The sequence below is a fragment of the Mya arenaria genome, chromosome 5 (assembly GCF_026914265.1).
Source record: "Mya arenaria isolate MELC-2E11 chromosome 5, ASM2691426v1".
NCBI classification, from domain to species: domain Eukaryota; kingdom Metazoa; phylum Mollusca; class Bivalvia; order Myida; family Myidae; genus Mya; species Mya arenaria.
The window spans coordinates 48,481,826-48,496,046 of NC_069126.1; the positions used below are offsets into that span (position 1 = coordinate 48,481,826).

Genomic DNA, 14,221 nt, shown 5'->3' on the forward strand with positions numbered 1-14,221 from the left:
TGTTCACAGTTAGATTCACCACGCAGTGTTCACAAGTAATTACATCATACGGTGTTTACAAGTAGATACACCATACGGTGTTTACAAGTGGATACACCATACGGTGTTTACAAGTATATACATCATACGGTGTTTACAAGTAGATACACCATACGGTGTTTACAAGTAGATACACCACTCTCTCTCCACAGGTAGATACACAAGGCAGTTTTCATAAGTGGAAACACCACACAGTGTTCACAAGGAGATACAGCACGCAGTGTACAAAAGTAGATACACCAGGCAATTGTACAAGTAGGTAAATCATGAAGTGTTCACAAATAGATACACAACTTGGTGTTCACAAGTAGATAAAACGAACAGTGTTCACAATTACAGAGATTTCGCTGTGTTCACAAGTAGATATACAATACAGTGTTCACAATAAGATTGACCACGCAGTGTTGACAAGAAATACACAAGGCTGAAATATCCATCAGGCTGTGTTAACAACTAGATGCATCATACAGTTTTTACAAAATGATACACCACGTAGCGCTCACAAAAATATACACCAGGCAGTGTTAACAAGAATATACACATCGCAGTGTTCACAATTAGATACACCAGGGAATTTTTGTAACAGCAGGCATTTTTACAACTAGATGCACCACGCTGTTTTCACGAGTAGATACAAAAGGTGGGTTTTAGAATGAAATATTTAACAAAACTGTGTTCGAAAACATATGTACAATTAACTTCGCAATGCTCTAAGCTTTAAATAACAAGATTTTAACATTACAAACAAATAAATTAAACAATTTATATACATCAAATGTACCTTCTTATGTTATCCTCCATTTTGGCAGGTATATGGCAGAACTCTGAGATGAAGCACTTTACTACATAATAACAATTCAATAGCGCTCATTTTCCGTTCATTTGCACAATATGATATTTCCCTCACAGATACTTATCACCTAATTTTACCTCAATGTTTGTTTATACAACCATATTAACAGGAAGAAATGGCATTGCTAAGCACTCGAATTAATCGGCAGTTACAGAACTACACTAATATTGTTTTTTTAAATATCAACATCAATATCAATAAACAGTGTGCAGCAATGTACTTTAAAGTGACTCGCTCATGTTTTTGACCAAAAATTAGTTTTCCCGGTAATGCATCTGAAAAAACTTGTTTTATCATTATTGTACTCTATGATATCGAAGTTGTAGAAAAAATACAGGTACAGCATAAAAGAGTATTTTGGTTTTACTGGGGTTCGAACCAACGCTGGTAAAGTCAAGAAAAACATAGAAATCAGCCTGCTAGTCCACAGGGCCACGGGACTTTAACAAAACTGGTGGATATGCTGAGCTTTTAGTTATACATTGATAATACCACGTGACAATGTCAATTAACCAATCACGCATCACCACATCCGTAATTAATTTTCAATCGCGTTATAAACGCTAATGAAAATTGTGGTCTTCAATGACGATATTTGAATAAATATCAACATTTGCTGAAGGGCTCCAGCTTTTTATATTTTTGTTTTGACACTCCTTATGATTTAATTTCGTAAAACGAGAAAATGAGAACCAGAAAAGCTCGTCATATATTGTTCATATAAAGCGCGTGCATGCCGGCAAGCAAATGGTACATGTTTAGGGCGGGGTTTGACCTCCGTTAACCAATGAAAATCAATACGGAAATACCCGAGGTACATGTACAATCCACCTTCGGCACTTCCATAAAAGGAGTGGATAACACATATAATGAATACACGTCTAAAGAGTACTTTTGTTGACCAGAAATTATATTTCATTGTAATATAGTATAATATGTGAATGTTTTTTATTAATTTTCATTATTAAGTAAGGGTTACTTTTAGAGGAATTATGATATTTCGTGACTTGATGAATAATCCTGCATGTGTTATCATTAGGGACTTTACGGTATTTATGTGGTCATTGATAATTGTTTACTGTTAACTGTTATTTCATGATGTCGGTCACCTGACCAGTCATGTGATTAAGATAGAATTGTTGTTTCCCAAACTGGTTTTCATGTTTTTCTCATTAATATTCATTCCATTTTTAACAACCAATGAGTTTATGTTTTCCTGAGTTTTTAACCAATAAATGTCTTGTTTCAAGCTTTTTTTGGTGAGCCTCGGCCAAATAATGTTTCTCAGGAACACTTCTGATTTTGGTTTCTGGCTTGATGGTTCTAATTAATTTAATAAAATGTCATTGGAAGGGAAAACATCAAATTAAAGGTATTTGCTTCTTTTATGTTTTTATTCTACTTGTATTGCAATTGAGATTTAAATAGTTATTTGAGATATATTATTGCTGGAATTTAACATGGTGTTTTAACAAATAACTTAAAATTTATTAACATGCATGTTTCAGCTTTACCATAAAACATGTAAGAGGATGAGCGTGAAATCTGTCTACCTCCACATCAGTAACTGAAGTATATACGATTATAGTCTACTAGAGATTATACTCTAGGTGTGTGTGTTTTATGTATATCAAGAATTGTAAATTTCTTTGTATTGTGTTCCATATAATTAATTATATTAACGGTTTTAATAACCTACATGAATTAATGGAACTCGCTGTATTTGTGTATTTTGTCTTGTGTTCTATTGCTTGTATTTGTGTACATTGTTTTATTCACAATTTAATTATAGTTATGTCCTATGTTTGTTTCAGGGCTTATTAGAAATAACTCAGTTCAGTATTTGGAAACATATTATAAAATAAACATATTGGAGACAACTGAAAATAAAGAACTCAAAATATTAATCACGCTTTGTCGTTTTGGATCTAAATATTGGATTCAATATAAAGATACAACATCATAACTCTGCAATAATAATACAAAACGAACAGGGTTTGTTATAACAATTGTTTTTTTACCCCACATCTTAAAAATACCGTTTAAACTGGATATCTAAATAATTAAGTTAAATGTATTTATGCGCATTTTACGACAGCTAATGTAAACAATGATTTGCATATAGGCACATTGCAGGTGTGCGTGACGTCTTCCTTCAATGTGGCTATTACATTGAAACTTTCATCATGATGCAATAACACGAATTTAACGTTGCTTTCACGGTGAGTTGTACTGAGAATTATACTTGTTATTGTAACTTCAATCGTTCATACATTGCTGTTTGGACACCATAATGACATAACGTTGGTTTTTACGGATAATGAACAAGCTTAGTTGATGCAATCGGTATCCAGATATGACCTTCAGGTCATAATTTATGACTCATCACTATACATGCCAAACTAACTGTTAACTGTGCGATTGTGTACTTCGTTTATTGTATTGTAAAATTAAAGTATTGAATACAAATGTTAAAACTTAGGTAGTGAAAACTAAATCTAAAAAATCATTCCTGTTTCATTTAAAACCATTGTGCATGCTTATGGTAAACCTGAGAAGATCTGTGACACAGTCCCTTTAACCATTTAGGCCGACATGTAGGCACTTCTGCTCTTTTACTGCTGCCACGATTGTGGGTAACCTGAGTGTAATTATGCCCAGTGAGGTGATTAAAGATAACAACACCGCAGCCGAAACTATATAGCTACTCAGAGCTAACTCGGCGGCTGGTCCTAACCCAAGCACACTTTAACACACTTTAAAAATAAAAAAAATGTTTATTGAATAAAAAAATTTGTCATGGCAGAGTGGGACAGATGACTCGCGAATACTAAGCGATAAAGATGTATGAATAAAATTACATGAAAACACTTCAGCATAAATAATGAAATCAAAGTAATTCATAATTTGTTTTAGAGGGGAGGGTTCGGAAGGGGTTTCCCCTCCCGACAAAAACCCCGACAACCATCAAATTTGGCGTGCTTGACCTGGTTTCAACAAGCATTATAAAGTGAGTATTATAGATTATGAACCCAGGGGAGGTTTCAGCCATAAAAGGCAGTGTTCCTTTTTGGCAGAATTACATGATAACACATGATAACACATGATAACACTAGAGCTACAGTGTCTTACTGGTGATTTTTTTACAAAGGTTTTCAGAAGGATACCTTTAGGCGAGATGAAACGTATTGACATGTCGTGCCTAAACTGGCACATATTTCCGCACAGAATTTCTTTAAGTTATCCTCTTTTCAAAATTATTCAGCTGAAGGCATGTATAAGCATGCAAGACAGTTTTAGACAAACTATTTCCTACAAAGTAAAAAATGACAGTTAAGTTATTAATTATGTAAATGGGGTGGGTTCGGGAGGGTGTTTCCCCTCCCGACAAGCAATGTTAATAAAACCTTTTTTCTCCTGCATATAATCAGAAAATGCGGGGTCATCAGTTCAGCACAAAAACATTGGCGGTTTTTGCAATATTTTTCAGAAGTTTTTAACATGCTTGTAGGTGTGCAATTTACTCTTCCTAACAGCTGTTTTGACTTGAGATAGAATATGGTCGAGAAATATTTTCTTCTTAATTTGTTCTTAAAACACAGTCTATATGAATTACTAAAAAAGCAATATTGCTCATGTAAAATTAACAAGTCATTTACAATGCCAGCTCTAACATAGTAAAGCATAGGCATAGCAAAATTCAAAACATTTTTATTATATATGCTTTGTGGTGATTTATAGACATTTATAAACAATCTGCGGGGCCACCTGGAAAGTAAAAACACAACCCTTTTCCCCGGTATACCCCCAGACTTGAGGGGGGGGGGCGTGGTTACAATTGACTGGTACATTAGTGTGCATATGATTTTCAACTTATGGACAAGAAAGCATCTACCTCAACAATCACATTAACACAATGAGATCCCTATTTTAAAGAAATAATGCCACCTTTCATTAATTCATTATTTTTTTCATATATATTCATTCATTTATTCAGTTTATACATTTAAAAACTTGACATTTCTCAAGGCAAAAGAAATAAAAAAAAGTGAGCCGCTTTCATAAAGATTAGAGCCTTTTCCCTTCATGCATTTAAAAAAACAACCTTAATTCATTATAAATGTCTTAAAAACCCTAATTTATTGCTTATTTCAATAGCTAGCCTTGTTGCTGTAGCCACAGGGGAATTTTCAAGGACAAGAACCAGTGCTGGTCAAAATGTGGTCTCGTGTGGTTTTTCATACCGGTTCTCGGCAAGGATTTCCGAGAAAGGAATACCGTCTCCAAGTAAGAAGAAATTCTAAGCATGTCTGGTTTTAATGCTTTCAAAATGCATCTGGGTACTCAATAAGATGAGATTAACCTTTGAGTTGTCAAGACCTGATTGCAAAATGTCCAAAAGACTATATATTTTATGAAATTGTCCTGAAAATCCTTGAATTCATGAACTTTTCTGCATATTTATCACATTTATGATTCATAAAAGATTGTGTATGCCTCAAATGAGTGTTTACAGGACTTTTTCAAACTTTAACAGTAGTGGCAGATAGTTTTATTAGTGTAAAACATTGCTTTTGTGTCTTGCTTGCAGATCATGATGTGCCAATAAGCTCCAGTTAGCTGCGGCGGTAGACCTGCAATCTGAATCCAGGAGATGCAGCTCTGAATCCAATATTTCAGAAGAATGAAGATGTTAGTCATTTCTGTAGTACTTGTTTATGTGTAAATGATTCCAAAGAGTGAGATTTATAGCAAATCAGGTGTAAATAAGCAACTTATAGACAATGGTGAAGTGCTGTACTCTGAATTAATAATGCCATATCTAGCCTTCAAAACAGATACTTAAAGTTTTTTGTTTTTGATTTTTAAAATGGGCATAATAATGCTATCTCTGCATTTTCTACATCATGTAGCCACCTCATACATGAAAACACTAGCAGTTGTCATGAATCTTTCAGTTTTGGTGTTTTTTTTGCCATTTCCTTTGTTGCACCATTTGTCCCAGAAGCAAACAATTTGGCATATAGTGGTGTTTAGACTGTCTATAAACACATAATCACTAAATTTCTTTTCTTAAACTGAACAGTTCTGTTACCTTTGTATATAAGTTGACCAGAAAAGCAAAATTTTGACAAGTTGAAGCATTTCAGTTTAAGCTGATGAAGTGGAAAAACCTTATTTTGCTTAGAAAAAAATGTTAAGAGTAGGCAGGCCATTTTGGTCTGTTCTATAGACACTATTGAAAGCTACAAGGAAAACTTTACTTGGTCAAATTATTCCAAAGCATAAGGAAATAATGGCTCTTCAAAGGTTTGGGGCTTATCATTTGAGGGAAATGGCTGTTTCTGCTTTTTTATGAAAATACCACAAGTGCTAATACTTGTCTCATTCATTTAGTGTTTGAAATATCATTGTTAAACTTTCAGTATGTGTTGCATATAGCCTGCATATAGCCTGAAGTTGAACTATAGGCGTTTTGAAGTATGTTTCTAAAAAACTGTTGCTTCAATAAGCTCAATCAAGACCACAGTTATCTGCCCCCCATTGACCAAGATCCGGATGTGAATACAGAAAAAAAGAGTGCTTGTGTTCAAGTATCAATATTTTATTAAAGTTGAATGAAAGAGAAGAAATAGCTGGCATAGAGCTTAACATAATTTGACACTGTATTGCAAAAACTGATAGTTTTCAGTGTAAAAATTGGAAAAATCATTGCCTGTGGAACAATGAAAATTGCTTACATGTATTAAAATGTATTGTGAATCTGTTTACAACCGGTGTTTGCCTTATTTCTAAATGACATTACCAAAAAATGACAGCTAATGTAAACAAACAATAATTACAGAATGAATTGATTAAACTCGAAAGTTGTGTTATGGTAAAAATCTTATATATGTATATAAATGTAACTGTGTTCGGTATAATAAAATAAATATTGCATGGCTTCCAGTGTGACAGTACATACTGTCAACATTCGGGTAAATACTGTACTGTCACACTGGAAGCCATGCAATATATAATGTCATATTTTGGGATATTACTCAGAACAAAAACGTCAAGAAGACTTTATATCAAAGTAATAGCACTGTTTTTGTCATAGTTTAGCGATAGAGTTTCTATCCTTTTTTTATCCGAAATTAAACAGCTTTTATGTAATTTATTTTCTGACATGTGTGATACTTACGGTGGCATAAAAGTGACATTTGCAAAAAAAATTTTTTTTTGTTTTTCATACTTATTTTTTTTTGTTTTTCATACGTATTTTTTGTTCTTCTTACATATTTTGTTTTTTTTGTTTTTCGTACATATTTTTTTTAGTTTTGCATACATATTTTATTTTAGTTTTGCATACATATTTTATTTTAGTTTTTCGTACATATTTTATTTTAGTTTTGCATACATATTTTATTTTAGTTTTGCATACATATTTTATTTTAGTTTTTCGTACATATTTTTTAGCCAATCAAAACAGCCGTTACATCTTATAGTAATAGTTATCTCCCATAGTATAAATCACGCCATTTCCTTGGTCAAAATGGATGATGAAAGAGATTTACTGATATCTCAATATTTTCGCGAAGGGCTAAGGTATAGAGATATTATGCAGGTATTGTACGAATGTCACGGAATCTCCGTAAGCATGCGCCATTTGCATAGAATACTTAGATCGTTAGCATTGGGCACCGGTGTAAACAGTAGATAATCCTGTCTGATATGCAATAAAGTTATATATACACAGCTGCTGTCAATTTGTAAAGAAATCTAACTTTTTTTCTCTAAAAAAGATGCTTGCTGTATTATTAATTCGTTATAAATATTCCTGACAGGTTATATGGCCGTATATAAACGGTTGTTTGCAATATAACCATCGCCTAGCGGCTCGGGTTATATTTCCAAACAACCGTTTAAGTAGGGCCATATAACCTGTCAAAAATCTTTATAACTAATAATATAACTATAAACAGTACCATAATGAAAGGAAGAAAACATCGAGAGCGATCATACTATTCAAACAGATTTCGGTTTTGCCTATAATTTGTATATAACGAATTAACGTTTTATCGCGAATTAACGAATTATCGCGATCGTTTATCATTATTGTAACATATTGGATCGCGATTTCTGAAGCACACAGGCGTTTAACAATACAACTTCTTCAGGGATTATTTCATAAGAATATCATATGTAAATGATAGTATTGGTTTTAATTGAAAGTTTAGGTATGTAAGAAAAATTGTGTTCATTGTAGCTCACTCCTCTTTAATGTGCGAATACCATCATACCGTCATTTCGGCGGGGGATACAGATTTTCCTAAAATTTGCCTGTTATATCTAGGGATATGTTTTATTATAGTTTCATAGATAGATATAATTAACCATGCGTATTGATCGACTGTTCTTCTCAATTGTATTCCAATTTTATAAGTCATTTTTTTGCGACATGCACTGTTTTTGTTTTACGAATTGACTCATTGTATAAAAAGTCTGAAGGGAGGAATTACGGTATCCAAAATTCATTCATAACTTACAACTTATGTACTGAGGTTTACATACTATTACATTTACATCACATTGCATAAGATTGTCTAAATTTTTGAAACGTTTTTATCCAGTACTTCAATATGGCGGCGTAATTAAATGCTTATACTTTTAAGTTCGAATGTTTCAGAGCGAGCTTTTATTGGCGGTTACTATGTGGAACAATCATTCAATACGGCGCTGTAGAGACTCCAACGTTCCATGTGGACAACCAAATGGAATGTTTAACTTCCCCGAACTGTGGAATATAAGAGACTACATGTCTTTCGCATCCAGGGAGGAAGTTGATGCTTGTCGTGGTCAAGTCGAGTTCCGGTCCACAGTGTGCTGCGACCCAGTTGTCTACGACATGTGTACATACATTATGGCAGCAGACAACTGTCTCCCCCCAAACACTTTTGACGAGGCAGAACGTCTGTATACGCATTTGAGAAGCAAAATTGTTGTTGCTGATGCATGAGCAAATCTTAACTAAGCATCTTGGTCAGAGAGCCATGGAACTATACAGTAGTTATTGTTGGGTGGTACTGTACAAAAATAGCTAAAATCGCTCCGGTCCGTTAAATAAGTTTGCCACGATAACTTAAAATAGAAACTGATCAGGAATGATCCTTGGGTGTTACATTACACAAGAAAATAAAAATGAAGATCATCTCCATTTGACAGTGCGGCTTATTGGTCATAGTATATGGGTAACCTATTTACCTATGCACCATGAGTGCTAACTGCTAATTATTCCATCAATTTCTGTTAACAATATTTTAAAGAAGGTACCAACCTTTATTAATCCCCTTCCGCATAGCGGGAAGGGGATTATAGGAATGGCCTCTGTCTGTCAGTCCGTCCGTCCGTCTGTCCGCCCGTAACACTTTCGTGTCCGCTCCATAACTTTTGAACCACTGAATTTTTTTTTTAAATAACTTGGCACAATTGATCACCATTATGAGACGATGTGCAGAGCGCAGTACTTGGGTTGTAACCCCCAAGGTCATGGTCAAACTTAAAGGTCAAGTGTTAAAACGTCTACATTTTGTGTCAGCTCCATAACTTTTAAACGGCTGATTTTTTTTTAAATAACTTGGCAGAAATGATCACCATTATGACATGATGTGCAGAACCCAACATCCAGGTTGCTACCCCCAAGGACAAGGTTAAATGTTCTCAGTCACTTTTTGACTTTATGGAAGATTTTAAATAACTTGACACAAATAATTACTATCATGAGACTATGTGCTTATATTATACATGGCCCAACATCAAGGTCATGGTCTGTTAAAGGTCAAGAAGTACACATTCATGTCCGCTGCGGAAGGGGATTTAGCTGTCCTTCAGACTGCCTTGTTAATGTACCACATGTAGATCTTTATATTACAGACGGGAATGATAAGTTGTACTGAAATATATGAAATACTAAGAACTTAGTAAAAACATCCTACCAAATATATTTTCGAACGGCGTATGAGATTCGCATATTTTCCTTTTTATTCACCGTGGGCCTGACAGGAAAACATGCAAAAATATCTTTGTATACATATAAAGCGGCTGAATATGTTTGTATTTCCGAACATAATTTTCATGTACTAATTATCTGTATCACAAGTGCATAGTGCATCGCGACTTCAAAATTCTGAGGTCATTTCCTTTTCTGAATCAACCTTAATGGTGTTGATCAAGCTCCAGCTATACAATCGCAGTTTACCGAGAAAATAACAACAATTGTCGATCGGTGAGTGCGCTGCTATTGAATTTCTAATTTTGAACGTGTGACATCATATTAAGCATCTGTAGCCATGTTGTTTTAATGTATTGCAATCTTCCATCGAACAGTCTTTGTCCAGGTACAGTGTCCGTGTACCACCATCATTAGGCGACCGGACTTGTTGGTAACAACCGTAAGGTGTACAATTTAGCCACCCTTTATCAACCTGCTTCTTCTTCTGTTGTGCATACCTGTTGCCCGGTGGAGCTCCGCGCATTCGAGGGTTTCTTGCTGCAACTATTCATGATACTCTCCCTGTAACATGCAGAAAAACCTATAAACACGTATTTTATCTAAGGAATTAATTGCACGTTGATGCATTTCATCGGAGTATGAACAATCTTTGGACTGTTCAAAGAGATCCGAATGTGACCACACTATTTTATGTCGTAACCATAGCAACCATTGTGTTCTTTTGCAATAAATTAAGCACTAAGCAGGTATAGTTTGTTGTGGTTAATAATTTTTAAAAAGGTAGTTAGGCTTGCATTGAAAATGAGGTTTTTATGAGATAAAAAGGTGCTGAAAATGTTGATTTCCTTGAAAATGTGTATTTTTCCAGGACGGTGTTCCAATGACTTAAGTTGTCATGGAAACGATTTAAAATATACAGTCATATTATAATGTTGAATGGACAGAAAATACATCGTGAAGACATAATATATTGATTTTGTTGAACTATAATGCATCTACTGTTCTCCATAGCAACTGTTTCCAAGAATACATGCAAAAATCAAATATTATTGGTTGCTATGGAGAATTATTCGTAGCAACGGTATTTAGTCTATTGAAATTATTAAAAATTACTAGCAATATCACTTATGTATTATATTGAAATATATAAGGGGCCATAACCCTGGTCTTAATAGGCGTGGCCCGAATCAAAACCCCAGGTGCACAACTACACATTATGGTTAACATACCTGTAAAGATTCATGACTGTGGCTCTTATACTTGTTCAGTTATGCGTGACACAAGATTGCATGGTAAATGCATTATAATAATATATGTAAGGGGCCATAACTCTGGTCCTAATGGGCGTGGCCATAAATAAAACTCCAGGTGCACAACAACACATCATGGTCAATATATATTAAAATTTAATGACTGTGGCTCTTATACTTTTGGAGTTATGCGAAACACAAGATTACCTGGAAAATGTATTATTTTGAAATATATAAGTGTACATTACTCTGGTGTTAACGGGTGTGGCCCGACACAAAACCCAAGGTGCACAACTACACATGATGGTCAATATAGCTGTAAAGATTAATGACTAAGGCTCTTATTCTTTTGGAGTTATGCGCGGCACAAGATTACATGGAAAATGTACTATATTAGCATATATAAGGGGCCATAACTCTGGTCTTAACGGGCGAGGCCCGAAACAAAACCCCAGGCACAACTACACATCATGGTCAATATAGCTGTATGTTCAGTTTAATGACTGAAGCTCTTATAATTTTGGAGTTATGCGTGACACAAGTTTTCGGACGGACGGACGGACGGAAACACAAAGAAGGACGGAAGGACGGACAAGGTCAAACCTATATGCCCCCTCCTCTTTCAGAGTGGGAGCATAAAACAGGTTTGCCTGATGCGTATACGTTTACGTTTTTTCTACCCGGCTACTAAACAGATTAAATTCTGAGATGAAAACTACGCTAAACCTATGAAATATCACAATTATGCAAACATTTAAACATGTAAACGATTTAATTTTATCACGTTGCTTTCAACAATATCAGTTTTAGACGTTTACCAAATTAGAACTGTAATAGGCCGTCCCATAACATCGGTTTTAATTTGAAAGATGATGGGCTAAGTAACAGGAGACGGTGGGATCAAATGCTTCTTGTTTACATGTACAATGCAAGGTTTAAGAATAATCGAATATAAAAGCTTCCTTGAAAAAAAAACTAAATCGGTCATTATAGCTGATGTTCGTGTTGTCAGTATGGTGCTTATAATTCTAGGTCTACATTATGGTTATTTAGAACCTTCTTTGGACATTTAATCGATTAAAATGCATAATACATTTACTAGCATGACATTGTGTGATGCACGCACTTTACATGTATTTAATTTTGTTTTCCAAGGAAGGATCTATGCAACCATGTTGCCTCTGATATGGGTCACTGGTACATGTAAGCCGGTGTCTTTTGTAAAGTTAACAATAACCACGTGACCTCGCCTCTGTCTGTGGAATGGCTCTCTTTTTTGAAAGTATGCTGTCCACTATAAGTTTTATGAATGACAAGTTCGAATGCATCAAAGTAGGACATCCATTACTTACCAGAGCCTGACTTAGCATTCTCCTCTGGGTTTTTTAATACCCTTGCAAATGCCAATAGTGCAACTCTATCGCCATATGCCGGGAGGTATGATTTTAGATCTTCATCCTTAATCATGAGGATAGCTTCAAGGTCAATCTGGAACAAAAACAGTATTGTTAACAAATGCAAATTCCGATTTCCAATGCATGATTGCACAATATTAAGTAAACTGCGATAAGACCCTGAATCATAGCGGGGATCATTTGTGACCAAACCGTTTTTTTAGTAATGGATGTAAAGAAACACAATTCTCAGTTTCTTGACCGTTAACTGTCTAAGCAAAATTACTTAGTGGCCCTTTACCTCAAATTGTCACAAAGGCCATTGATTGTGTACGCTGCAGTTAAAAACACACAACCTTCAAAACTTGGAACCAACCAGCCCGTGGGTTCTTAAGTCACGAAATTGTTTGGAACAGGCCCATGGTTTTGGCTTTGCCTTTTAACCTATTTACCCTTTCTTAAGTCACGGTCACATTAATGTCTTACCATCACCGCTACTAAAATCAACATATTAAACATGTATTTGTACGTTTTGTCAACATAAAAAGGTCCTGCCATTCCAAATGTAGACAAACCTATTAAGCATACTGGTCTATAAATGTCCTTAGAAAAGTTATTTTATGAATAACATCTGCATTCTTACACATAGAAGATAAATTAAAATATCGCTTTATTTACTAGGTGAACCCACGTGAACACTCAATGCCAATTCCCTTAAGGCAAAGGTCAATGACGTCCATTTTACTGTTTATCTGAATTTTTCGCGTTTATTAGGATCTCATTTCTAAGAATGGTTTATTTTTTCAAAAATCTTTTTTTTCAGTTTCAGTAACTGTCAAATACTTGTATGTCTAATATTATTTAATGTTTTAAAATAAAATGATGAATTACATATATATATTTATCCGAATTACCATCGTAAACCGACCGTAGCTTGCCTCACGGTTCCCGTGCGAACATCGTGTGGTTCAAATGTTAGGGCATAGCAAGGTGACCTTACGCAGGTCGTATGCGACCAATCGGAGTTTGTAACTGTAAATGACCTAAGAACATCGTATGAGTAATAAACGTAAATTTCTGATTCATTACTGTACTGATAGCCAGGTACTTTGTGGCGACAGAAAGACAAATTGTTCATTCATCGAATGATACCAAGATTTTGCCGGTAAGTAATAGTTTTGTGTTAGGAATCTATTTTGAAACAATGCATGCATCAGAATGTAAACATTGTGAGTCAGGTATCTTGTGTAGAATAAAGACAGAGGTAAAATTAAAAAAAATAAAACCTTGATATTTGTATCCTATGTCCATGTGCTTGACTTGGGGTGATATTTTACTTATGAAATTGGTGTTGGCGTCAAAGGTGTACTTTTGAGGCTCATGTTTTTGACATTTCTTAAAGTGGGCGTGGCAGTCAGATATTATAAACTTAGACTGTGTAATCAAGTTTCTGTGGTCAGACCGACTAGCAATAAATTTAAAATTAAAAAAATATCAGAATGACGAGAAATGAATGATCAAATTAATACAAGCCTTTAAGAGTCTAATAAATTAGACTAACATGCATCCTTCCTATGTGCTTTTATACATCAGAACTATCTATACTAAATTTAAATAATAAGATTGTTTACATAATTATTTTTTTACGTCACATACTGAGTAGACGCCTTTAATCATTATTTGTGGCTCAACG

General features: G+C 34.6%; 1 protein-coding gene across 1 annotated transcript in view; it reads right to left on the bottom strand.

The window, feature by feature from the left end:
* The window catches only part of LOC128235759 (uncharacterized), a 55,337-nt gene that overhangs the window by 27,866 nt on the left and 13,250 nt on the right, over nucleotides 1–14,221 (bottom strand). Inside the window, exons 5-7 of the mRNA XM_052950558.1 lie at nucleotides 13,457–13,571; nucleotides 12,487–12,622; nucleotides 821–863 (exon numbers count right to left, since the gene is read on the bottom strand). Of these exons, the coding sequence (XP_052806518.1) occupies nucleotides 821–863; nucleotides 12,487–12,622; nucleotides 13,457–13,571 (294 nt within the window). The remainder of the gene's footprint in view (nucleotides 1–820; nucleotides 864–12,486; nucleotides 12,623–13,456; nucleotides 13,572–14,221) is intronic.